General features: G+C 42.9%; 2 protein-coding genes across 8 annotated transcripts in view; both read left to right on the top strand.

The window, feature by feature from the left end:
* Positions 1-22,817, top strand: part of LOC103973815 (uncharacterized) — a 29,079-nt gene extending 6,262 nt beyond the window's left edge. For 2 of the 7 annotated variants that reach the window (XM_009388476.3, XM_018821585.2), the window contains 2 exons: positions 21,060-21,213; positions 22,261-22,737. In XM_009388476.3, coding sequence (XP_009386751.2) covers positions 21,060-21,213; positions 22,261-22,286 — 180 coding nt within the window. In that variant the 3' untranslated portion in view covers positions 22,287-22,737. Of the gene's footprint in view, positions 1-21,059; positions 21,214-22,260 lie in introns of all 7 variants that reach the window. The other 5 variants (XR_010493222.1, XR_010493221.1, XR_001976525.2 and 2 more) reach the window with 5 other exon arrangements.
* Positions 22,818-22,959: 142 nt separating this feature from the next.
* Positions 22,960-24,883, top strand: LOC135629419 (DNA polymerase II subunit B4-like). Its single transcript, XM_065136733.1, has 3 exons — positions 22,960-23,884; positions 24,027-24,145; positions 24,562-24,883. Exons 1-3 carry the CDS (start codon positions 23,646-23,648, stop codon positions 24,657-24,659), a joined length of 456 nt encoding a protein of 151 aa, XP_064992805.1. The 5' UTR covers positions 22,960-23,645; the 3' UTR covers positions 24,660-24,883.
* Positions 24,884-24,891: the final 8 nt, after the last annotated feature.

Here is a 24,891-nt window from a genome sequence, read left to right as displayed (position 1 = left end):
CCGCCTAGATGCTCTTAAAGTGAGCTTGGAGGAACTCTACTAAGGCCAAAGAAGTCTTCTTGGGGTAGAGAGCTCGCAAGAAGAAGTAGAATCTCGAATTGACAAGGTCGAGTCCCTAGTCGATCGATTAACGGAAGACACCAAAGACTCCGTGCAACATCTGCACGAAGTCGTGGCGGAACTCACTTTCAGAGTGAGCGCTCTTAAGGGCACTAAATACGAGAGGGAGCAATACCCGTGTTGCACCGCCACAAAACTTGATGGCACCTGAGCCTCATTGCTATGGAGGTGCTAGGAACACAAAGGAGCTTAAGAATTTTTTTTTTGACATGGAATAGTACTTTCGATTATGAAGATACTAAAGTTTCAATAGCAACCATGTATCTGAATGAGGATGCAAAACTTTGGTGGCGAACCCATTGGGAGGAGATCCAACAAGGTGGTGTCGAGTGGACACATGGGAGGACTTGAAGCGGGGGTTGAAAACTCAGTTCTTACCCGAGAACACAGAGTTCGTCACAAGGAGGAAGCTGAGACAACTCCGCTAAAGTACTTTCATTCGAGACTACGTGAAACAATTTTCCGCATTGATGTTGGATATACAGGACATGTCTGAAAAGCAAGGTCTGCCATACCGAAGCGTACCGCCCGTACCGGGCGGTACATACCGGTCCAACAGGTTACCGGTACGCGGACCGTCCTATACAGCTATAGTGCTACAGTACTATACTGTAGCACTACTACAGTATGAAAAGGTATAAAATTGTTCGGTACACCAGGGTGTACCGCTCGGTACGCCCTGATGTACCGCCCGGTACACCGGTATTGTACCGTACCGAGCCCGGGTCGAAATGCCGGTACGGTACGGTACGACGAACCTTGCTGAAAAGGATAAGCTGTTTAGCTTCCTCGATGGCCTAAAGCTGTGGGTACAACAGGAACTGCATCGAAGGAATGTCACCGATTTGATCGGGGCAATTGCGGCCACGGAAAGGCTCACTGACTTTGTTTCGTCGGAGGACTCGGGGAAAAAGAAATAATCTTCAGGAAATTGCCCACCGAAATATTCTCGAGGGAAGGAGTTCGGGGGCGGACAAAGGAAGAAGAATTCCCACAAAGGGCCAAGCTCAAAAGACAAGGCCTCAAAACCTGGTGGATGCACATGGTGAGGGAGTGCTTATAGAAACAAGCACTCAATGCCTTAACAGCTTCAATCCACCCTCCCAAATCGGACAAGAGCAAGACCGTCGCTCTTAGTTCGAGTAGTTCAGAATCCAGCAGCGACGACGAGGAGTCGCAAGGACCTCAAATTGAAGCAATGCGTTTGTTGAATGCATTGCGGGGGTCAAGTGAGGGAGAACATGAAGTCAAAGCCACAGAAAGCAGGGAATAGCGAGCTAATGTACGTTGACATCAAGCTCAATGGCCAAATAACTCGTGCAATGGTGGACACGGGCGCTACTCACAACTTTATCGTCGATCGAGAAGCAAAGCGACTTAGGCTGATCTTGGAGAAGAATCCAAGTCGGATGAAGGCGGTGAACTTGGAGGCCAAGAAAATCTCCGGGCCGGCAAAGGGAATCCCCATCAAGATCGGAACATAGAGTGAGTGCACAAACATGATGGTGGTGCCACTAGACGACTTCCAAGTGATTCTCGGAATGGAGTTCATGCACACAGCGAAGTTGGTGCCAATGTTGTTCCTAAACTCCCTATGTTTAATGGGAGGCGACGACCCCTGCGTGGTTCCCGTCTCTCGGAGAGGAACCAAGGAACCCTAATAGATATCGACATTACAGTTGAAGAAAGGGGTACGAAAAGGAGAATTAACCTTCGTGGCTACTGTGAAGCTAGAGCCACTCAACGAGAAGGCCATTCATGAGCCTGCTATGGTGGCGAGCGTTCTGAAGGAGTGGGCTAAGCATACGATCGATTATTAGACCTTTCTTGATCCATTTGGATTCTCTTGCTTGCCAAAGGAAGGAGCACATGTAGCACGTGCCCCTATTGACCCTCTATGCTTTGTCATGTTACAGACTTAGCTGGTTTTGCCTAAGTCGTGCGGTATCCTTGCTATCCGTTCGCAAAAGGTCAACCTCCTCGAAACCTCTTATAGTCCCTTAAGGACCTACAAAAGAGGTTAGAAGAAACTCAGAATCCCACAAGCAGTCATTTCAGGAAACACTTGATAGACAATACAAATTACAAACATAGACTTTGCAAGCTCTAAACGGTCGTGTGAAAAAGGGTCCAAGGTGGTTCGTCGTGGCCAAAAGTCCCCACAAGTGCTCACATGACACTGTTGTGGAACAAGGCAATAAACTAGCCCTAGACATTACCCCAAAGGCTTATCCAGCCATATGCTACCCTGGTAGTTCTTGGGTGCTATGCTGGTTGACACTCCACACCACTCTGTGGAGTTAGTAAACCTCCAAAATGCCTGCCTAGATGACCTATTTCTGGGCAGTTTTGCTTTTGCATGATGATTGCACACAACTTACGTTTATAAGCCTGAAACGGCTATAAAGGCCAACTAAATTGTGTGTAAAGTATAAACAAAATCGAAAGACACGGACATACACGAACATTACATCAAACACCTTGTTTATAGCTTTGTTTGTGATATTCTCCTCCACTTATTCCTTCAACGTCCTCATCAAAGCCTTTGCGGATGCTGCATCTCCTCACCTTTGCTAAATCTTCAATCTTCTGCTCTAGTTGAAATATGCCTCTTAGCTCTTAGCTACTCTCCGACGCTGTTGTTGAGTAGTTAAACTTTGATCCGCTACGTTGCTTTAACTCGCCAATGACTCTAGCTCTAGTGTGGGGTTGGTCGTGTTGTGCTGATCTTTGTTGGTTCTTATAGATCCTTTAGATTAAGGAAAAACATTCCTTGTTGTACGTTAGTCTCTCCAACATCTCGCGCTGCTTAAGTTGGTTGGATGTCTGTTGGAGTTTTAACGAGCATCGCCTTACAGACTTTAAAATTTTTAAGGTCTTTCTTTCGCAAAATTTGCTCATCAATTCCTCTTCTACTTAGTTGTCGCCTCCAAGTAGGTTCGTATCACTTTTGCTTTCGATTGACATTCTATTGGGAAATAAAGCAGACAATCTACTCTTGGTAGAATCGATCACCATTGGTGAGGATTTGACAATTGTTATCTTCCATTAAGTTTCTTCAAAGGGTCTTTGAACCTTTGTAGAGCTCCTCTGCTGGATAAATGTGGAAACTGGGGTACTTGGTTTCGCCCATTCTCTTAAAGAGTTGAGAAGGCAAAGGTTACTTAACTTCGTCTGCCTCCTCAAAAGTTGTACTCCATACATCGAGCTGATTATTAGCCTTCGCCTGCTTTTCTGAAGCACCCTAAGTGTTTGTACTCCTTGCCTTGAGTTAGCTACTGTGATTTGCTTCCTCATTGCTATCAAACTTCTGGAATGCAAGAAGCTTTGCTTGGAAAGGGCAAAATTTTACCTTGACTTGAAACAAGTCTCTAATAATTTTGGTCGCCTTTGGGATTGTATCATCTTCTTCATCATTTTTGTCGCCTACTCCTTTAAGTAGAAAAGGTACAGCACCGTGTATTGTATACTTCGTTCCCTGGTCGAGCACTCCTGCATCAACCCAAAGTGCCCCCACTTTTGACTATTTTGATGATAAGCCCGTTGACACCGGTCTTACGAAGTTCTCTGGCCTCTGCCCTTCAACCTTGTCTTGGTACTTGGAGTTTTCCTCTATATTCTTCACCTCCTCGACCATTTTCACGACCAAGCACTCTCCCTCCAATGAGAGCAAGGAATCGATGACTCCATGGAAGTCTCGCCTCTGTGGTACCATATCGCTATCATACCCGTGGCCCTACTATCTGTCACCTCGCATTTATGTCCTTTTCTTTGCGATTGGTAGATCTGCTTCTGCGACATTATGGCACTCTTCCGAGTCACCTCTATTCTAATCGATGCTTAGTTTTTGGTAGCTAAGTTCCTCTTGGACTCATCGCTTTCTCACCCCTTTCGACCACCTGCTTCAACACCTCTGTGTTCTCCGAACAGTTCCTCTTGGTCAATGGAAAGATAGACTGCAACTCTCATGCATGGCCTCTACCATCATATTACAGGGCTCACATCAATTCCATTCTTTTTTGCGTCCTTGGTAACAACATTCGCTTACTCGACTTAGTTTTTTGACTTGTCGGGCTCTCTTAAGCGAATATGAGCTTTGGAGCAGTCTAATTCTCTAGTCGCTCCGATCATACCTCTGTAAAATCAAGTCTTCCCTATGGAACTCATTAGTACTTGCGCTCAGAATTCCCCCTCAATGGTACACAACCCCCATATGTTGATAACCAAGGCTTTTATTCGATGTAAAATTCGATGCACACACGGAAGACCCGCCTTAATGGTGCCTTGACATTTACTCCTTGAATCAATAGCTTTTCTTGTCGTCGTGTTATTCACCGAAGTGAAGCTTCCAATAGCTCTCGACCCTACCTCCCCCATCGTGTTGTCTATTGAAGTGGAGCTCCCAGTGCCTTCATTTGGTGCTACCTGAGGTCATTCCCCCACTTGATCTCGTAATGCGTCCACTAATGCATTACCTCATGCAAGATCATGTGATGACTCCTCGCCGCTCACTCGGTCCATTGTGGAGTTGTTGTCTTGAGGTATCTCTTCTCAACATGTGCGATCCATTGCACATGATTTTCTCTGGAGAGAACCGAGACTTATCTGTCCTAGATATATGTCCCATTGAAACAACTTTTCTCTTCTTATCCTTCTCTTTGGAAGTTTTGGAGACCACCATCCCCTTAGACTACTCCGCCTTGTTGAACAAACTATGCACTGTTCTAGCCCGCGAATGCACTTGATAGATTACGACTCTTCACTAATATAATCCCGCTGCACCCCTCAAGGCCTAGCAATATGTTGAATTAGCTGCATACTTCAGCCTCCTATAGACGTATCCTTCCCATGTCGAGGAGAAATGCTCTATAGCGTCGAGGTTTGGTCGCCTTGGGATGGCCACAGAGAGTCCATCGTCCGCATACAGGCACTTGCATGAGTATCGAATTCGAGTTAGTAATTCCCCTCCCCTCTATGAGCTTTACACAACTCTTTCGGTTGTCGAGCAACCTATCCCTCCTTGCGCGGGCTCATCCTTTGCCAAGTGCCTCGCTTGTCTTGAGCATTGTTAAGTTTAGTTGCCAACGTCGAGCTGTAGCTCGAATTCAGCCATCCCAACCTCTGTACACTATATGTTCTTCCTAGTTCGCTTGTCCTCGTGGTGCCTCTTGCGTGAAGGGTTGGCCATTCCTCTGAATGTTAATCTCAGATGCTCGCTCTTCCAAGCAACTCCTTTCCCTATGTCTCAACGCTTGTTTCCCTCAAATGGTTGCGCATACTGGCTGCCATCAACGGAGCCCCACTATGTCACAGACTTACTAGAATTGCCTAAGCAGTGAGGCACCCTTGCGGTAAAGACGCAAACTTAGCTTGAGTTGCCTAAGTCGCGAAGCACTCTCGCACCAACTTCTTGGACTTAGCTAGGATTGCCTAAGTCATGGCGCGCCTTTACGATATGCGTCCGCAAAGGGTCAGCCAATTTGCAACCTCACTCAGGTCCCAAGGATCGGTAAAAGAGAAAGTTGATTAGTTCGAAAACGAGCCACGGACAAGTCCCGACGTCTCGCGGAAAGGGAAGCTTTACAAGCAATTCAGCGAGCACCTTGCGTGCATAAGAGAAAAGAGGGGAAGGAGGAAAACAAGGACTTTAGAAGGTAGAATGAATAGTTGCAAGTCCACAAACAACTGCTTACTAGGTGTCGGGCGTGAAAGCAAGTTCCCATCAAGTTAACGTGCGAACTTGTGAAGATTTTTCAATGCCGACAATATACCGAAGCCCCATCCAACCCTATGCCACCTGGGGGGGTTCCAAGGTGTTGAGATGGCTGACGTTTTAGTGTGTAGCTACGACTTGCAGAAAACAAGCTATGACACGCAAAAACGGAGCCATTTTGGGGCATTTCGGCTCGGCGTGGCGAGCGGTCGCATTGTAGCGTTGCAACCTGTTCGAACATGCATTTTTACAAGCAAAAACACACAAAACCAAGGCAAAACAGGCTGCTATGTCTCTGTACAAGCATGCAAAAGCGACGAATGATTCGTTGAACGAAGTTGTTGCGAGTGCGCGACGACCGTTCGTGATATTCTCCCCCACTTAAACTGTCGACGCCCTCATCGACGCTTGTTGGTAGTTGTTGATGACTGCTTCTTGTCGTAGGGCATCTTCGGGCTCCCAACTGGCTTCGGTTCGGGAGCTTTCACCACTTCACCAAGTACTCGGTCTGCTCAACTCCATTGGATAGCTTTATCTTGTAATCCGCTAAAATGGTTTCAACCCGCTTTTCATAGGAGGCTCTGGTGGGGGGGTAGCCGAGTTGGAACACTTCGGGAAGCATCTTGCGGATCTGAATGATAGGCTTTCAAGTTGCTGGCATGAAAAACATTGTGAATTTTGAGCCATGTCGGCAGTTGCAACTTGTAGGAGACGTTGCCCACCCTATTGATAATTGGGAAGGGCCCTTCATACTTGCACACCAATCCTTATGTACTTTGTTCCTAAAGAATTGGAGTGATGCTGGTTGAAGCTTTACCAATACCAAATCGCCGACTTTGAACTCCTGCGGTCGCCTTCCCAAGTCTGCTCGCTTCTTCATCTTTTTGGCTGCCTTCTCCAAGTAAGCCCGTGCGATATCTGCATTTCGTGCTATTCTTTTGTAAAGTGATATGCTGACAGACTACTCCCAGTATATCCAATAGCTAAGGTGTGAGGAGTTGACGGTTGTTGCCTTGTAATGATCTCGAAGGGGCTCTTGTTGGACGTAAAGTTCCGCTGCAAGTTGTAGGAGAATTGGGCTATGTCTAACAGCTTCACCCAATCTTGTTGGTTGGCACTCACGTAGTGCCGAAGATATTGCTCAAGGAGCGAGTTTATCCTTTCAGTTTGGCCATCCGTCTGGGGGTGGAGGCTTGTGGGGAAGTATAACTTAGACCCCAACAATTTGAATAGCTCGGTCCAGAATCGTCCCAAGAACCGAGTGACCCTCTTGCATGAGTACTCCAATAGCTAAGTCTAAAGCATCTGTATGGACTTCGAAGGGCTTCCTATAGCTCGGCAATTTGAGCACCGGTTCTTCCAATACAGCATCCTTCAGATCTTGGAATGCAGTTTCACATTTATCAGACTACCTCCAAGGCTGCTCCTTCTTCGGCAACTCCGTCAGTGGAGTTGCATGCTTCGAATACCCCACTATGAAGCGCTGATAGTAGTTAACAAAACCAAGGAAGGATCTCAGCTCTGGTACCTTCTTTGGAGTTCGCCATTCCGCAACAGCTTGCACTTTGATTTGTCCATCCGAATGGAGCCATCACCGATTCGATGCCCTAAGAATAAGATCTCCGTTTGCGCAAAATAGCACTTCTCCCTTTTCACGAACAAAGTGTTCTCCCTGAGAACCTTAAAAATTGTCCGAAGATGCTCGATATGCTCCTCGAGCGTTTGGTTGTAGACGATGATATCGTCCAAGTAGACGACTACAAACTTATCCAAATACTCTTTGAATAGTTGGTTCATAAGAGTGTAGAACGTGGCTGGAGCATTGGTTAAGCCGAAAGGCATCACCAAGAACTCAAACACTTTATACCTAGTCACGCAGGTAGTCTTCGCTTTGTCGCCTTCAGCAATACGCACCTGCTAGTACCCTGACCGAAGGTCAAGTTTGGAGAAATACTTGGCTTTACCCAATTGGTCGAACAAGTTCGCGATGAGCGAGATGGGAATACTTGTTCTTCACCGTCACTTTGTTGAGGGCTCGATAATCGACGCATAGTCGGAGGCTCCCATCTTGTTTCTTTTGGAAGAGAACTGGAACTCCGAATGGTGCTTTGGAACTACGAATGAGACCACTGCTTAGTAGTTCATCTAATTGCTTTCTGAGCTCTGCCAACTTTGGAGGGGGCATACGGTATAGTGGTCTAGCTGGAGGCTTCACTCCTAGCTCCAGCTCAATATGATGATCAACGCCTCTGTGTGGCGGTAGAGTCTTCAGCAACTCGAGTGACATAACGTCTATGAACTCATTCAGAACGTTAGCCACCACAACAGGTTCATGAATGGCCTCCTTGTCGAGTGGCTCTAGCTTCATGGCAGCCACGAATGTTAATTCGTCTTTTCGTACCCCTTTCTTCAATTGTAATGCCGATATCTGTTGGGGTTCCCTAGTTCCTCTCCGAGAGACGGGAGCCACACAGGGATCGTCACCTCCCATCATACATAGGGAGTTTGGGAACGGTATTGGCACCAACTTCATCGTGTGCATGAACTTCATTCCAAGAATCACTTGGAAGTCATCCAGTGGCACTGCCATTATATTTGTGCTCCTGCTCCATGTTCCGATCTTGATGGGAACTCCCTTTGCCAACCCGGAGATTCGCTTAGCCTCCGAGTTCACCGCCTTCATTCGACTTTGGTTCTTCCCCAAGATCAGTCCAAGTCGCTTTGCTTCTCGGTCGGCAATAAAGTTGTGGGTAGCGCCCGTGTCCACCATTGCACGGGTCGTTTGGCCACTGAGTTTAATGTCTACGTACATCAACTCGCTGCTTCCTGCTTTTTGTGGCCTTGCCATATGTTCTCCACCACTTGACCCTGCATAGCGTTCAACAAACGCATTGCTCCCATCTGGGGTCCTTGCGACTCCTCATCATCGTTGTTGGATTCTGAACTACTCAAACTAAGAGCGACAGCCTTGTCCTTGTCCGATTTGGGGGGATGGATAGAAGTTGTTAAGGCATTGAGTGTTTGTTTCTATGGGCACTCTCTCACAATGTGCGGCCCTCCGCACAAGAAGCATCCACCAGGTTTTGGAGCCTTGCCCTTTGAGCTTGGCCCTTTGTAGGAACTCTTCTTCCTTTGTTCGCCCTCGGGCTCATTCCCTCGATAATATTTTGGAGGGCGATTTCCTGAAGATTGTTTCTTTTTTCCTGGGTCCTTAGAGGAAACAAAGTCGGTGAGCCTTTCTGCGGCAGCAATTGCCCCAATCATATCGGTGACATTCCTTCAATGTAGTTCTTGTTGAGCCCATGGCTTCAAACCATCGAGGAAGTTGAACAACTTATCCTTCTCGGACATATCCTGTATGTCCAACATTAGTATAGAAAATTGCTTCACGTAGTCTCGAATGAAAGTGCTTTGGCGGAGTTGTCTTAGTTTCCTCCTTACGACGAATTCTGTGTTCTCAAGTAGAAACTGAGTTCTCAACTTTCGCTTTAAGTCCTCCCATGTGTCCACCCGACACCGACCTTATTGGATCTCCTCCCAATGGGTTCGTCACCAAAGTTTTGCATCCCCATTTAAATACATGGTTGTTATCGAAACTTTGGTTTCTTCAAAATCAGGTCTTGTAGCTCGTAAGTATCGTTCCATGTCGAACAGAAAATTCTCGAGCTCTTTAGCATCTTTGACACCTCCATAACAATGCGGCTCGGGTGCTCTCAAGTTTTATGGCGGCGTAATGCGGGTGTTGCTTCATCTCGCATTCAGTGCCCTTGTGAGCATGGTCACCCTGGAAGTGAGTTCCACTACGACTTCGTGCAGATGTTGTACGAAGTTTTTGGTGTCGTCTAATAGTCGGTCGACTAGGGCCTCAACCTTGTCGATCCGGGATTCAGGTTCCTCTTGCGAGCTCTCTACCCCAAGAAGCCTTCGTTGGCCATGGTAGAGTTCCTCCAAGCTCGCTTCAAGAACATCCAAGCGGGTTTCCGCTGCTGTGAGTCTCTCCTTATGGCTCTTTTTCTCGGTTGGCGCTCCAGGTTGTGCCTCCTCCACTCGCGAAGAGTAGCTAATTTCTTGCTCATCATGTTCGCTATCGCGCTTCTCCTGAGTGGCTCCAACAGCATAAGAGCGAGTATGCACTTGCAGCCCACCTGCGGCTGCTTGGGGCAAGGGTCTGGCTTACCCCGTCTTGTTTGATTCACTACGATGCTTTGCCATGGCGAGATTGCGAAGTTCCTTCGCTGCTTACTCAAATTGTTTGCCCGCTCTGATACCATAATGTTACGGACTTAGCTAGAATTGCCTAAGCTGTGAGGCACCCTTGCGGCAAAGACATGAACTTAGCTTAAGTTGCTTAAGTCGCGAAGCACCCTCGCGCCAACTTCTTGGACTTAGCTGGGATTGCCTAAGTCGTGGCGCTCCTTTACGATATGCGTCCGCAAAGGGTCAGCCAATTTGCAACCTCACTCAGGTCCCGAAGGACCTGTAAAAGAAAAAGTTGATTAGTTCGAAAACAAGTAACGGACAAGTCCCGACGTCTTGCGGAAAGGGAAGTTTTACAAGCAATTCAGCGAGCACCTTGCATGCATAGGAGAAATGAGGGAAAGGAGGAAAATAAGGACTTTAGAAGGTGGAACGAACAGTTGGAAGTCCACAAACAACCACTCACCGGGTGTCGGGCGCGAAGGCAAGTTCCCGTCAAGTTAACGTGCGAACTTGTGAAGACGCCCGACAATATACCGAAGCCCCATCCAGCCCTGTACCACCCGGGGGGTTCCAGGGTGTTGAGATAGTGGACGTTTTGGTGTGTAGCTGCGGCTTACAGAAGACAAGAGAAAACAAAGCCATTTTGGGGCATTTCGGCCCGGCGCAACGAGCGGTCTCACTACAGCGTTGCAACCTGTTTGAACATGCATTTTTACAAGCAAAAACATACAAAACCAAGGCAAAATAGGTTGCCATGTCTCTGTACAAGCATGCAAAAGCAATGAACGGTTCGTTGAACGAAGTTGTTGCGAGTGTGCGACGACCGTTCGTGACAGCTAGGTCCCCCACGTTTATATGTCAAGTGTTTCTAAGTGTGGTTATCCCACTTTGATACAATTTGTTACAGACTTAGCTGGTTTTTCTTAAGTTGTGTGCTCTTGCGTGCGTCCGTCCGCAAAGGGTTAGCTTATTTGAAACCTTTTATGGTCGTTTAAGGACTTGCAAAAGAGAAAGCAAGTTAGAGGAAGCGTTTAACTCGAGATCTCACAAGCAGTCATTTCAGCAAACATTTGATAGGCAATGAAAATTACAAACATAGACTTTGTAAGCTCTGAATGATCGCACGACAAAGGGTCCAAGGTGGTTTGCTGCGACCAAAAGTCTTCATAAGACCCCACATGGCATTGTTGTGGAACAAAGCAGCGAACTAGCCCTAGGCATTACCCCAAAGGCCCATCCAGCTATATGCCACCCGAGTAGCTCCTAGGTACTGTGTTGGCTGACACTCCGTACCACTCTACAAAGCTAAAAAAACCCCAAAATGGTTGCCTATATGGCCTGTTTCTAGGTAATTTTGCCTTTGCGTGACGACTACACACAACCTGCATTTACAAGCTTGAAACGGCTACAAAAACCAACCAAAATTGGGCTACCAAATCTATTGCAAGCCTTTTACATGTTGTGCAAAGCATGAACAAAATCGAAAGACACGGACATACATGAACATTACATCAAATAACCTATTTATAGTTTTGTTTGTGACAGTCACGCTTGGCCTCTCCGGCCCTTAGCGCCACTGCACGCAACCCTTTTAGCCCATTGTGCATCGTCGCACTTGGCCTCTCCGACCCCTCACATCACCACACGTGGCCTTGTTGACCCTTTGTGTGTCGTCGCGCCTGGCCTCTTCAGCCCCTAGCACCACCACACGCACTCATGTTGGCCCTATGTACATCGCCACGCTTAGCCTCTTTGGCTCCTTGCATCATCGCATGTGGCCCTATTGGCCCTCTATGCGTTGTCGAGCCTGGCCTTTCTGACCCCTAGCACCATCGCATGCGGCCATGTTGATCCTTTGTGTGTCGTTATGCCTGGCCTCTTTGGCCCTTGATGCCACAGTATGTAACTCTATCGACCCTTTGCGTGCCGTCGCGCTTGGCCACTTTGGCCCCTAGCGCCATTGCACCCAGCCTCTTAGCCCTTTGTGCACCATCGTGCTCGGCTTCACTAGCCCTTTGTGTGCCACCACCCTTGGCCTCATTGATCAATTGTGCGTTTACACTGTACTACCATACCTAGTCGTGTTGTCTTACCATGCCACCACACCTGGTTGTATCATCCCCATACACCACCATGCCAAGTCAGGAACATACCGAGTTGGAGTACGTCGCTAGCATGCTACACTAGTACTACTAAGTTGGATGTGCCTGTTAGGATCGGAGCGGCACTAAGAGGGGGGGGTGAATTAGTGCAGCGGATTAAAACTTTGGTTTCGACAAATCTTTTGATACGATGAAAACCGATCTTGAAAAGTTTAACTTGAATGCGTGTTCGTAAAGGTATGCAGCAAAGGTAATGAGGAAATAAAGCACGTAAGAAGGTTTGCAGTAATGTAAATAGCAATAATGAAATGCAAACCAGAGATCACGCCGATTTTAAAGTGGTTCGGTCAAATGACCTACATCCACTTGCGAGGCCCTCTTCGATGAGGCTCCCACCTTCCACTAGCAAATCTCTTGAAGGGGAAGGGCAAATACCCCTCTTACAACTTTTTACAAGCGGTTCACACTCTTACAAATTTTCAGCAAGAAAGAAGGAGGTGAACACTCTAGCAAATTGAAAACAAGACTTGCTAAGACTTTTCTAAGACCTTTCTCTCAATCAATTGCTTCTCAAAAGTTATATTTTCAGCTGAGAATTGAGGGGTATTTATAGGCCTCAAGAGGATTCAAATTTGGGCTCCAAAATTTGAATTCTCTTTGGTTCCCGATGCTAGCGGTGCCACCGCCTGTCAGTGTCTGACACTGACAGTGGACTGGCGGTGCCACCGCCTGGCTCTCGGGTGCTGGGCGGTGCCACCGCCAGACCCTTCGGTTCACTGGTTGGGCTTTAAATTTAGCCCAAACCAAGTCTAATTTTGGGCCCAGTTGGCCCCTAACCAGGATATAGGATTATCTTTTAATCCTAATCCTAATTACATGTGAACTACATAACTAAAAACATCCCAAGCAAGTTTTCAACCGCGAACTTCGAGTCTTGTTCCGGCGAGCTTTCCGACGAACTTTCGGCGGACTTCCGATATGCCCTCGGATTTCTTCCGACGGACTCCCTGCAAGCTCCCGATCTTGTGACGACTTCAACGAGTAGTCGAGCCTTCTCGGTGATCTCCGCGAACCTCCGACGATCTCTTCGGCGAACTTCCGAAAATTCCGACAGGTTCCCGATTTCTTCTTGGTTGGTTCCGGCAGCATCTCCGATGATTCTTCGAACTCTTAAACGTCCATCGAACTTGACTCCAGTATTCTTGCTTTATGTTTTCTGGTTATCGTAGTTAATCCTGCACACTTAACTCAATAATATGGATTAGATCAATTAACCCATCAATTGATTTTATCATCAAAATCCGAGATTCAACAATCTCCCCTTTTTGATGATGACAATCAATTGATGGCGGAGTTAAACATAACTCCCCCTATCTATATGCCATATTATGAGAAGATAAAAACACTTGAATTTCATCCCATTGAATTCAAGCATAAACCGATAAGTTCTAACCGTTGAACTTATCGTTATTCTCATTAAGCATAAGTAAATACGAAACTTCGATGAAAATCATTTTCAAGTCGAATGATAAGAGACAATTTTTACTACGATAGGAGATAAAAATTTTCAACATGAATTTCATGATATAAATGTAAGGCATGATTTCATATGATCAACCAATCTAAAAAACTTACGATATACTCAAGGATTTTGCAAGGCATGTAAGATATGTGTATTATATAAGCTCTTGTAATTCATATAAGTCATGTTATCGATGCGCATAAGACATTTTCATTAAGTCATGCTATCGAAATGGTATAAGTCATCACTTCTCCCCCTTTGTCATCAACAAAAAGGGAATGAGACTTGAAGCACATAATTTGTGATTATAACATCAGGAATTCAGCATTGATTATACAAAAATTCATCATTCATCCATTTTATCAAATCTTTTTTTTCTATAAATAACAAAAATTATAGGTGTACAAAGAAAAGATTGTGATTAAAAAAATTTCAAGTAGTAACTCCAATAAGTCAAGATCATAATTCGAATACAAACTCATTCAAATTTAAATCGTCAACTTGAAACTCATAATCAAACCATCAAAATCAATTTCGAGATTCACAAAATATCATAAAATCATTAATCTTGATCAGATGGGAGCGGTGTTTGACTCAAGATAGGATAAGGTAATTTAACGTGTCATTTAGAATCGAAAGAGAAGGATCAAATTCACCGAGGAACGGAGAGAGGATGAAAAACTTTACGGAAAATCCATTCAAACAAGTTTATTCTTAGGGATAATTTAACATACCTAATTCCCTTCTAATGAATTCAAATTGATCTTCATTCAAAGCTTTTGTAAATATATCTGCTAATTGATGCTTTGTGTCAATGAATTCTAGAACAACATTATTGTTAAGGACATGATCGCGTATGAAATGATGCCTAACGTCGATGTGCTTAGTTCTAGAGTGCTGAATTGGATTTTTAGTAAGACATATGGCACTAGTATTATCACATTTTATGGGAACGTTTTTAAAGTGAATTCCATAGTCTTCTAATGTATTTTTCATCCAAACAACTTGTGCAAAGCATGCACTTGCAGCAATGTATTCGGCTTCCGCCGTAGATAGTGCAACTGAATTTTGTTTCTTGGAAGTCCAAGAAACAAGTGCATGTCCTAAAAATTAGCATGTTCCGGATGTACTTTTTCTATCTATCCTGCATCCGCCAAAATCGGCATCTGCATAAGCTATTAAATCGAATTTTTTAGATTTTGGATACCACAATCCTAGATTTGGAGTTCCTTTAAGATACCTAAATATTCTTTTAACACTCTTAAGATGAGATAATTTAGGATTAGATTGAAACCTAGCGTAAAGTCCTACACTAAACATAATATCCGGTCTAGTCGCGGTGAGGTAGAGTAGACTACCTATCATTCCCCTATATGTTTTTTGATCGAAATTTTCACTATTTTCATCCATATCTAACTTAGTCGCAGTACTCATAGGGGTGTTTATTGCTTTTGAGTTATCCATGTTAAATCGTTTTAACAATTCTAATGTATATTTAGATTGGTTAAGAAATATACCATCACTAAGTTGTTTGATTTGTAATCCTAAAAAGAAAGTTAATTCACCCATTAAACTCATTTCAAATTCATGACTCATATATTTGGCAAATGATTCACATAGTGATTCATCCGAAGAGCCAAAAATAATATCGTCAACATAAATTTGCACAATAAGAAAATTATTTTCAAAATGTTTAATAAACAATGTAGTATCAACCTTGCCTTTGGTAAAATTATTTAAAATAAGAAAGGAACTAAGCCTTTCATACCAAGCTCTAGGAGCTTGTTTCAAGCCATAGAGAGCTTTAGTCAATTTGAATACTTCTTCGGAAATAAAACCATTCAAGAAGGCACTTTTGACATCCATTTGAAACAGTTTAAAATTATTATTACTAGCATAGGCAAGGAGCATCCTAATGGCTTCTAATCTTGCCACAGGAGCGAAGGTTTCTTCGTAGTCGATACCTTCTTCTTGGTTGAAACCTTTGGCCACTAATCTAGCCTTGTTTCTAACCACGATACCATTTTCGTCTTGCTTGTTTCTAAAGACCATTTAGTATCAATGACTAAATGGTCACTAGGTCTAGGAACAAACTTCCATACCTTATTCCTCTCAAATTGATTTAATTCCTCTTGCATTGCAATAACCCAAAAATCATCTTTTAAGGTCTCGTCAATGCATTTAGGTTCGATTTGAGAAAGGAAGGCAGTGTTAGCACAAAAATTCTTGAAAGAGGAATGAGTTTGAACCTCTTTTGATGTATCTCCTATAATTAGCTCCTTTGGATGAGCATCTATATACTTCCATTCCTTGGGTAAGGAAATTTCGGAAGAAGGTGCATCCAAGTTGCTATTTTGAGGAGGGGGTTCATTTAAATTCAAATTATTAAAACCAAGATTATCATCAAAATTATTTTTCTTTAAATTAGAAATTTTATTAAAAACTACATGAATAGACTCTTCTATTACTAAGGTTCTTTTGTTAAAAACCCGAAAAGCCTTAGAAACGGAAGAGTAACCAAGAAAGATGCCTTCATCGGATTTAGCATCAAATTTTCCTAAGGCATCCCTTTCATTCAAAATAAAGCATTTACAACCGAAAACTTTAAAATAGGAAACATTTGGTTTTTTGTTATTCCATAATTCATAGGGAGTTTTTGATAGGGACGGTCTTATTAGAACCCTATTTATGATGTAGCAAGCCGTATTCACAGCTTCGGCTCAAAAATACTTGGGTAGACTATGTTCATTTAACATCGTTCTTGTCATTTCTTGTAGGTTTCTATTTTTTCTTTCAACTACTCCATTTTGTTGAGGATTTCTCGGAGTGGAGAAGTTGTGATTGTATCCATTAACTTCACAAAAGTTTTGAAATTCGCCACCGTGATCACTCCGAATTGATGAAATCATGAAGCCTTTTTCGTTTTGAGTGAGTTTACGAAATTTAGAGAAACACTTGAAACAATCACTTTTGTGAGCTAAGAAATAGGTCCAAGTGTATCTAGTATAGTCATCCACAATTACAAACGCATATTTGCTTCCTCCTAGACTTGTCGTGTCAATTGGTCCAAATAAGTCCAAATGAATCAATTGTAATGGTCTAGTGGTGCTAATTTGAATTTTTGGTTTGAAACTAGTTTTTATTTGTTTACCTAGTTGACATGCATCGCATACTTTGTCCTTAATAAGCTTCATATTTGGAATTCCTCGTACTAATTCTCTAGATGAAATCTTAGATATTAGTTTCATGCTTGCATAGCCTAGTCTCCTATGCCAAAGCCAAGCATCATCATTTAAAGCGGAGAAGCACATTTCATTACTTAGTTCATCAAGGTTGATGGTGTAGACATTATTTTATTTTAATGCAATCATAGTTATGTTATGGTTTGGTTTTTCAATAATACACACATTTGATTCAAATCAAACGATATAACCTTTATCGCATAATTGACTAACACTCAAGAGATTATGTTTCAATCTATCAACTAGTAAGACATCATCAATAGAAAAATTTAATTTGTTACCTATGGTTCCCTTGCCAATGATTTTGCCTTGGTTGTTGTCTCCGAAGCTGACGTACCCTTCTTCTTTGCTAGTGAGCATAGAGAAATGAGATGGATCTTCAGTCATATGTCTTGAGCATCCATTATCGAGATACCATCTCTTGCTCCTAGCTTGTAATAGTGTATGTTTCTACAAGAAGGGATTATTTTTAGGTACCCATTTTCTTTTGGGTGCCTTAAAAACTGATCTGACTTGTTCATCATATTGCATAGAATTGATCATAGTTCCTTTAGGAACCCAAATTAGTTTGTTCGGACTAATTTTCTTGAATGGACATTTATAAGTTTTATGTCCATATTTGCAACAAAAGTTATAATTGCTTTGGTGTCGAACATGTAAGACAAGGTCTTTAATGAAGGTGGTTGGATTTTGGTGAGGACTTCTCACAAATCCGATTCCACTTCTTTTAGGAACGTGACCCTTATTTGTAAGGATCATGTTCAAAGACTTACTACCAACCTCGAATTTCTTCAAGGTGTCCTTAAGTAGTAAGTTCTCCTTTTGGAGAGTTTCTAGATCATGACATTTTATACATGGAGCTAAACTATCATGATATTCAAGCTTTAATTTATCGACATTACAAGTGAGACTATCATGCTCCTTTTTTAGCAATTTGTATTTTCTACTAATTGTCTTACATTCATCAAATAACTTATGGAAGGCATTTAATAATTCATGATAAGGTAAATCTGCATCAATTAAATCCGTTACCTCTTCTCCGATGGCCATTAGGGCATAATGAGCAACTTGCTCGGTGTTGGACTCCTCTTCTTCGGACGCGCTCGAATCATCCCACGTTGCCTTGAGCGTCTTCTTCTTTGATGTTCTCTTTTTGGCTTGAGGACAATCGTTCTTATAGTGTCCCGGTTTTTTTGCACTCATAGCAAATCACTTGGTCCTTCTTGTGTTCAAATTTATTTTTTGTATTATTTTTAAATTTGTTCTTTCTTAAATATTTTTTAAATTTTTGAGTCAAAAGTGTAATGTCATTGTCACTGTCCTCATCACTTGATGTTCCTTTCAAGTGATCTTCTTGTGATGTGAGTGTCATATCCTTCCTGTTCTTTGGAAGGGGGTTCTCGAGCTCGTCATGAGCTTGACATGTCATTTCGTAAGTCATTAGAGACCCAATAAGTTCTTCAAGAGGGAATCTTTTAAGGTTTTTGACCTCTTGAATGACCGTAACTTTTGGATCCCAACTTTTAGGGAGGGATCTTAAGATTTTAGTTACTAGTTCAAAGTTAGTAAAATCTTTACCAAGAGCTTTGAGTCCATTGATGACATCCGTTAACCGGGTGTACTTGTCTCCGATGGACTCACTTGGTTTCATTCGGAAGAGTTCGTAAGAGTGCACAAGGATGTTGATTTTGGACTCTTTCACTCGGCTAGTGCCTTCATGAGTGACCTCAAGAGTTCTCCAAATATCAAAAGCCGAATCACAAACTGAAACACGATTAAATTCATTTTTGTCTAGTGCACAAAACAAGGCATTCATAGCCTTTGCGTTTAAAGCAAAAACCTTCTTCTCCGATTCATTCCATTCGCTCATCGGAAGAGAAGATTTTTGAAATCCGTTTTCAACAATAGTCCAAAGCTCGAAATCCATGGAAATGAGGAAGATCCTCATACGAGTCTTCCAATAAGTATAATCCGACCCATTAAACATGGGTGGACGTGTGATAGAATGACCCTCATGTATGCCGGAGTAAGCCATCCCTCTTGGGTATCAAACCAAATATGAGAGTGAGCCTAGCTCTGATACCAATTGTTAGGATCGGAGCGGCACTAAGAGGGGGGGTGAATTAGTGCAGCGGATTAAAACTTTGGTTTCGATAAATCTTTTGATACGATGAAAACCGATCTTGAAAAGTTTAACTTGAATGCGTGTTCGTAAAGGTATGCAGCAAAGGTAATGAGGAAATAAAGCACGTAAGATAGTTTGTAGTAATGTAAATAGCAATAATGAAATGCAAACCAGAGATCACGCCGATTTTAAAGTGGTTCGGTCAAATGACCTACTTCCACTTGCGAGGCCCTCTTCGATGAGGCTCCCACCTTCCACTAGCAAATCTCTTGAAGGGGACGGGCAAATACCCCTCTTACAACTTTTTACAAGCGGTTCACACTCTTACAAATTTTCAGCAAGAAAGAAGGAGGTGAACACTCTAGCAAATTGAAAACAAGACTTGCTAAGACTTTTCTAAGACCTTTCTCTCAATCAATTGCTTCTCAAAAGTTATATTCTCAACTGAGAATTGAGGGGTATTTATAGGCCTTAAGAGGATTCAAATTTGGGCTCCAAAATTTGAATTCTCTTTGGTTCCCGAAGCTGGCGGTGCCACCGCCTATCAGTGTCTGACATTGACAGTGGACTGGCGGTGCCACCGCCCAGCCAAGCGGTGCCACCGCTTGGCTCTCGGGTGCTGGGCAGTGCCACCACCTGGCTCTCAGGTGCTGGGCGGTGCCACCGCCAGACCCTTCGGTTCACTGGTTGGGCTTTAAATTTAGCCCAAACCAAGTCTAATTTTGGGCCCAGTTGGCCCCTAACCAGGATATAGGATTATCTTTTAATCCTAATCCTAATTACATGTGAACTACATAACTAAAAACATCCCAAGCAAGTTTTCAACCGCGAACTTCGAGTCTTGTTCTGGCGAGCTTTCCGACGAACTTCCGGCGGACTTCCGATATGCTCTCAGATTTCTTCCGACGGACTCCCAGCAAGCTCCCGATCTTGTGACGACTTCAACGAGTAGTCGAGGCTTCTCGGTGATCTCCGCGAACCTCCGACAATCTCTTCGGCGAACTTCCAAAAATTCCGACAAGTTCCTGATTTCTTCTCGGTTGGTTCTGGCAACATCTTCGACGATTCTTCGGACTCTTAAACGTCCATCGAACTTGACTCCGGTATTCTTGTTTTATGTTTTCTGGTTATCGTAGTTAATCCTGCACACTTAACTTAATAATATGGATTAGATCAATTAACCCATCAATTGATTTTATCATCAAAATCCGAGATTCAACAGTGCCAAGTAGGACATACCGAGTCGGGCAGCTCGAATTGGACATACCGAGTCGAATAGCCTGAGTTAGATATTTTATTGTCTCTTACACAAACAACATGTATCAACCAAACTATACTTTCCGACTAGTTATTTGTGGTACTCCTCCATGGCTGGTCCGTGAGCACTCTAAACCATCATTATCGTCGTTTGCTCAGCAAGGGCCTCCTCGCCATGTGTCCAAACTATTGGTTGACACGTGGCTGAGCTAAACAAGCGGAACAACCCAAGATCAATCAATAGTAGTTCCCCAGTGTAACAAATTGATACAATAGCCCGGGATCAGCAAGGGTAGTTATGATTAGTTCTCGCTAAACGGATTGCGTAATACCACCCAAACACCCATTGTAAAAGAGGTTGCACAGGTATGCCCAAGACACACCGAACAAATTGAGTCCAACTTGTCTTAGTTGACCAACTGAATTACTGGCTTAAGCATCGGAGAGGCATGGTCGGGAATGCCCCCGACTTAGTTTTGCGGTATTGGGATATCCGACTTAGTGAGTTCCACCTTGGGACCGGTTCGAAGAAAAATTAGATTGGATCCGAGTTAGCTTCTATCTCAAACAGCCAATCTGCCCTAATAGGAACTAGCATTTTATCCAATTAGTGATGTAATACGTCACACATCCTGTTTTTTATTTTATGATATAAAAGAGCATGCATTTGCACAAACAAAGTTTGAGTCAATTTCACCATTGTTTATTTCAGTGGAGGTTTTTTCTTAATTAAAATTTTGAAATAAACTTTGTAAATGACTTGATGGGGTGGTTACAGGTACCAAAACATGAGGGAATGATAAGCGCTTTGCATCTTCATGGTTTAATAGGTTCTACTTGGAGGAGACTTCAAAGATCTTTGTATTTTATTGTTTACCATCAACGACCAGTTCAGTTGGCATCAGCAGTACTGATTGCGTTGGCAATTTTAGGTCAGTACAGTTTATTGAGCATTGTTCTCAATGTTACTAGTCTTTGCCTCATATACTTCAGCTTCAGCTTTGAAATCAGTTGATCAGCTGGTAATTTTCATGTTAATTTGATTGCTCAATGTTGTCCTGGATATGCCAATTGGATGCTTTATTCCCAAAGAACGGGTGCAAATCATTTTATGATCTCTTAAGTTTAGTGGCCTCTCACCTTTACTTTTTTTTTTATTGCAAGCTTTCATCTGTCTCTAGACAAAGTTTATGGATCAACCATGGACATGAGACTGATATCATAAATCTTTGTGAAGCATGACTACTGATTAGATAAACTTACCTTCAACTAAATGACATATCGGTAGCTTTTTTGAATTTGCATTGATATTATCATGGTGAAGAAGGCATTAGAGGCATTTAGAAAACTTTGTTTATTTTCCTTTTAATACGTAGGCAGTTGCATGCTTGTGATTTGGTGGCTAGAGAATCAAAACTTGTGCATTATTCTTCCAATAAATTATTTGCATGCAAATCTTTTTTTTCGCTGTAATTAGTATTGTGAAAATTGGAAGGAAGATGTGTTTTGAATTAATGGAAGAGAAATGAACAATAGTGCTTTAAAAGCAAGTGACACGTTGAACTAAGAGTCAAATCCACTTCAACTTATTTGCTCAATGACTTGTAGCCTGTTCAACCTGATCTACTGACAGTACAGGTTGGTTTTCTGCCAAGAAAGCTTGACCTTGCAAGTGGTCTGGTCACCTTCAGGTCAAGCATGACGTGACTTGACCTTCCAATGGCTCATGTCGATTCCCGTTGCTTTCTTTTTTTATTTTTTCTGTCTCTGTATGTGTGTGCGTGTGTGTTTGACATTAGAGTAAAATTATTTGTTTGGCAATTGATTGTTGCATAAAAAGGCCTCGGATAAATGTTAACATCCACAAAATCTTCCTTTCAAAGTTTTGTTTTATATTCTTGTATGAATCTCCTGCCCATGAAGCTCTATCCATCCAAAATAATTTCCATTTTCTAACATGCCCTGTTTTTCTTTTCCAGCTTTTTTATCGTTCTGCATCATATGAGGAGTGCGCTTACTACGCTTGTCTATCCTTTTTCTCCTATATCTGGGAAATTGATCATGTAATTCCTCCTCTCCTCTTCTATAACCCCTCTAATGTATTAAAATGGGCATCCAGCATGTTTCTGACAGTGGCAACTAACTCATGTTTGGACATCTGATTAGATTACAGGCACAAGAAATAGTTGTTCATAATTTGATGAACAAGCATGAGTTTGACGATGGGTCGTGCTGGTCTTTGTCTCAGTGTTCACTGTAGTGCATCAAATCAAGAGAATTCTGATGAAGCCAGGAAGATGCAATGCTGATGTTGCTGATATTTCTACCTATTATGTGCAGTTTTAGCAGCAGCCAGGAAAATGGGAAGGTTGTCTTTTGAAAGCTTGCTTGTTATTTAGTATCAGAGATTAATTCTTTTTAACCTCATTCAATATTTCGAGTGCAGTTTATTGCCACAGGAGCACTACTTTTTGACGAAATACCAGTGATCAGAGTTGGTTCAAGTTAACCCAAATCAAATCTCTGGCTTTGGCCATTTGCTTGTGCCCCAATATTATATGGATGATTGCACGAGTCGGTTGTCTAAATAAGAACGAAATTGAATGTGCAAACTAACTTGGTAGAAATTTTGACAGGTTATTGGAAGATACTAAACTTGAATGTCACTTTCGTCATTTATCCTTTGAAAAAAAAAATTAGTTTGATAAAAATAATAATAATTTTTTGAATACTGGAAGGATAACCAGGTCAGGTTGGATCTTCATACTATTAAGATTTGAATGACTCTAAAATAAAACGGATTTTGGATCGGATGATCCACTGATTGGGTCTTAGCGGGCAGGATGGATTAGAACAGCAGACCCCATTCTACCTATAATTCGCTTTTATTTGTAGAAGAATTAGATTCGTGTACAACTAATTATCGGTGGGAGAACTGCCCACTCAGTCAATAAAGTATTAATCTAAATTATACTCAAATTAATCTATATACTCTTTGTCACTAATAATTGGATAAAAGATATACGAGGAACACAACATATCGTCAAATAGTACCAATAAATGAGTTATGGGTGCATAACAAATTAGATTCATTGCGGTCTGTGCAAGCCCAAAACCCAAACATAAAAAAAATTAAAATAAATAAATTAAATTAACCACTCCCCAAATAAATCAATAAAAAAATCGAATAATTTGTTATATCACTTTGGAAATGGCAATGGTAACCAACGACCGTTCCGTTATTCCGCCCGCTTTGTCCTGTTCTTGCAATTGTAATCCCGCCGTTTAAAGAGGCGGTTACAGCTCTGCTATATAACTTCGAAGCGGGAAGGCGAGAGACGGGAAGAGAGAGAGAGAGAGAGATATGAAGAAGAAGTCGGGAGGAAGTGACGGAGAGGGCGGATCGGGATCGGCGAGGCGGGCGAAGGGCTCGGAGACACAGGTGGATGTGTTGCCGAAGGAGGTCGTGTTGCAGATGGTGAAGGATATGCTCGCTCGTCTGTCCGACGAGATGGGGGACGAAGAGGAGGTCGTGGTGGAGGACGATGTGCTCCTCGCATTCACCGAGAGCACTTGTGCCTTCATCGACCATCTATGCGCCAGGTGAGTGTCTCTGTTTCCTCTCTGCTTCTCTTCTCCTGGCACGATTGATTCGTTAGGTTCTTCATGGGGTTTGGTAATGATCACAGGCTGTTTCGAAATCTTGATCGGTTATCTTACACACGTGCATTACGGTTTCGTGTAGGGCAAGGGATCTTTGCAAGCAAAGTGGGAAGGAGACGGTGGATGCTGATCACGTTCTCGACGCCCTCAAGGATATCAACTTCCCCCAATTCGTTCGAGACCTTGAAGCCGCTCTGGAGGGTTAGTCCTTTTTCTTTTGATGCAAGATTCATCCACATCGTGTTGGGTTCTCCCTCTTTCTGGTTGTCTTCTTATATGCGGTTCATCTCGGACTTCTTGCATGCTCAGCGGTTGATGGTGGAGAGTTACCACCTTCCAATCCCTATTTATTGCTTGTCGGAGTAAATGACTTGTAACTTAATAGTTTCAGAAAGGTTTCTTGAGATTGAATAGTTGATGATATATGTGTGTGTACCACTCAGCCTTGCTTAAATGTTAAAGGTGTAGTAGGTAAGGGGAGAAATATTACTTTTATGTTTTCAGCATCTGAAGCTTTATTTGTGGAATACTGTTTGATGCGTGTTAGTTGCAATGACGTGTTCACTTGGGAAGATCCGGCAAATGACCCCTCTGAATTCATTCTATTGGTTTTACAGCGTTTAAAGAAGAAAATGCAGGAGAGATGTCTGAAGAGAAAGCAACAACAGATGAGTGCCAGAAACAAGAAGACGAGCAGAGAAGCGAGGACAGCTAAGATGCTGGTGAGGAAAGTAGCGAGGGAAACAGTTGCCTCTGAGGAATAGAGTTCCATCTGTTCTTTTGTGTACAGTGCTGTTTTGACTGATGTGAGGATGAGGCTTTTAGTAAGTCTTCTTGAAATGTACGACACTCTTTCATACCAAAGCATGCCGAGTACAAAGCCCCAACGAGCGCCAGAGAGTATCGCCTTCGGTGTTTCGTGAGTTCTTAAGAGTCTCTGTGCGTCA

Source organism: Musa acuminata, chromosome BXJ3-1 (assembly GCF_036884655.1).
Source record: "Musa acuminata AAA Group cultivar baxijiao chromosome BXJ3-1, Cavendish_Baxijiao_AAA, whole genome shotgun sequence".
Lineage (NCBI taxonomy): Eukaryota > Viridiplantae > Streptophyta > Magnoliopsida > Zingiberales > Musaceae > Musa > Musa acuminata.
This window is presented reverse-complemented; position numbering and strand designations above follow the sequence as displayed.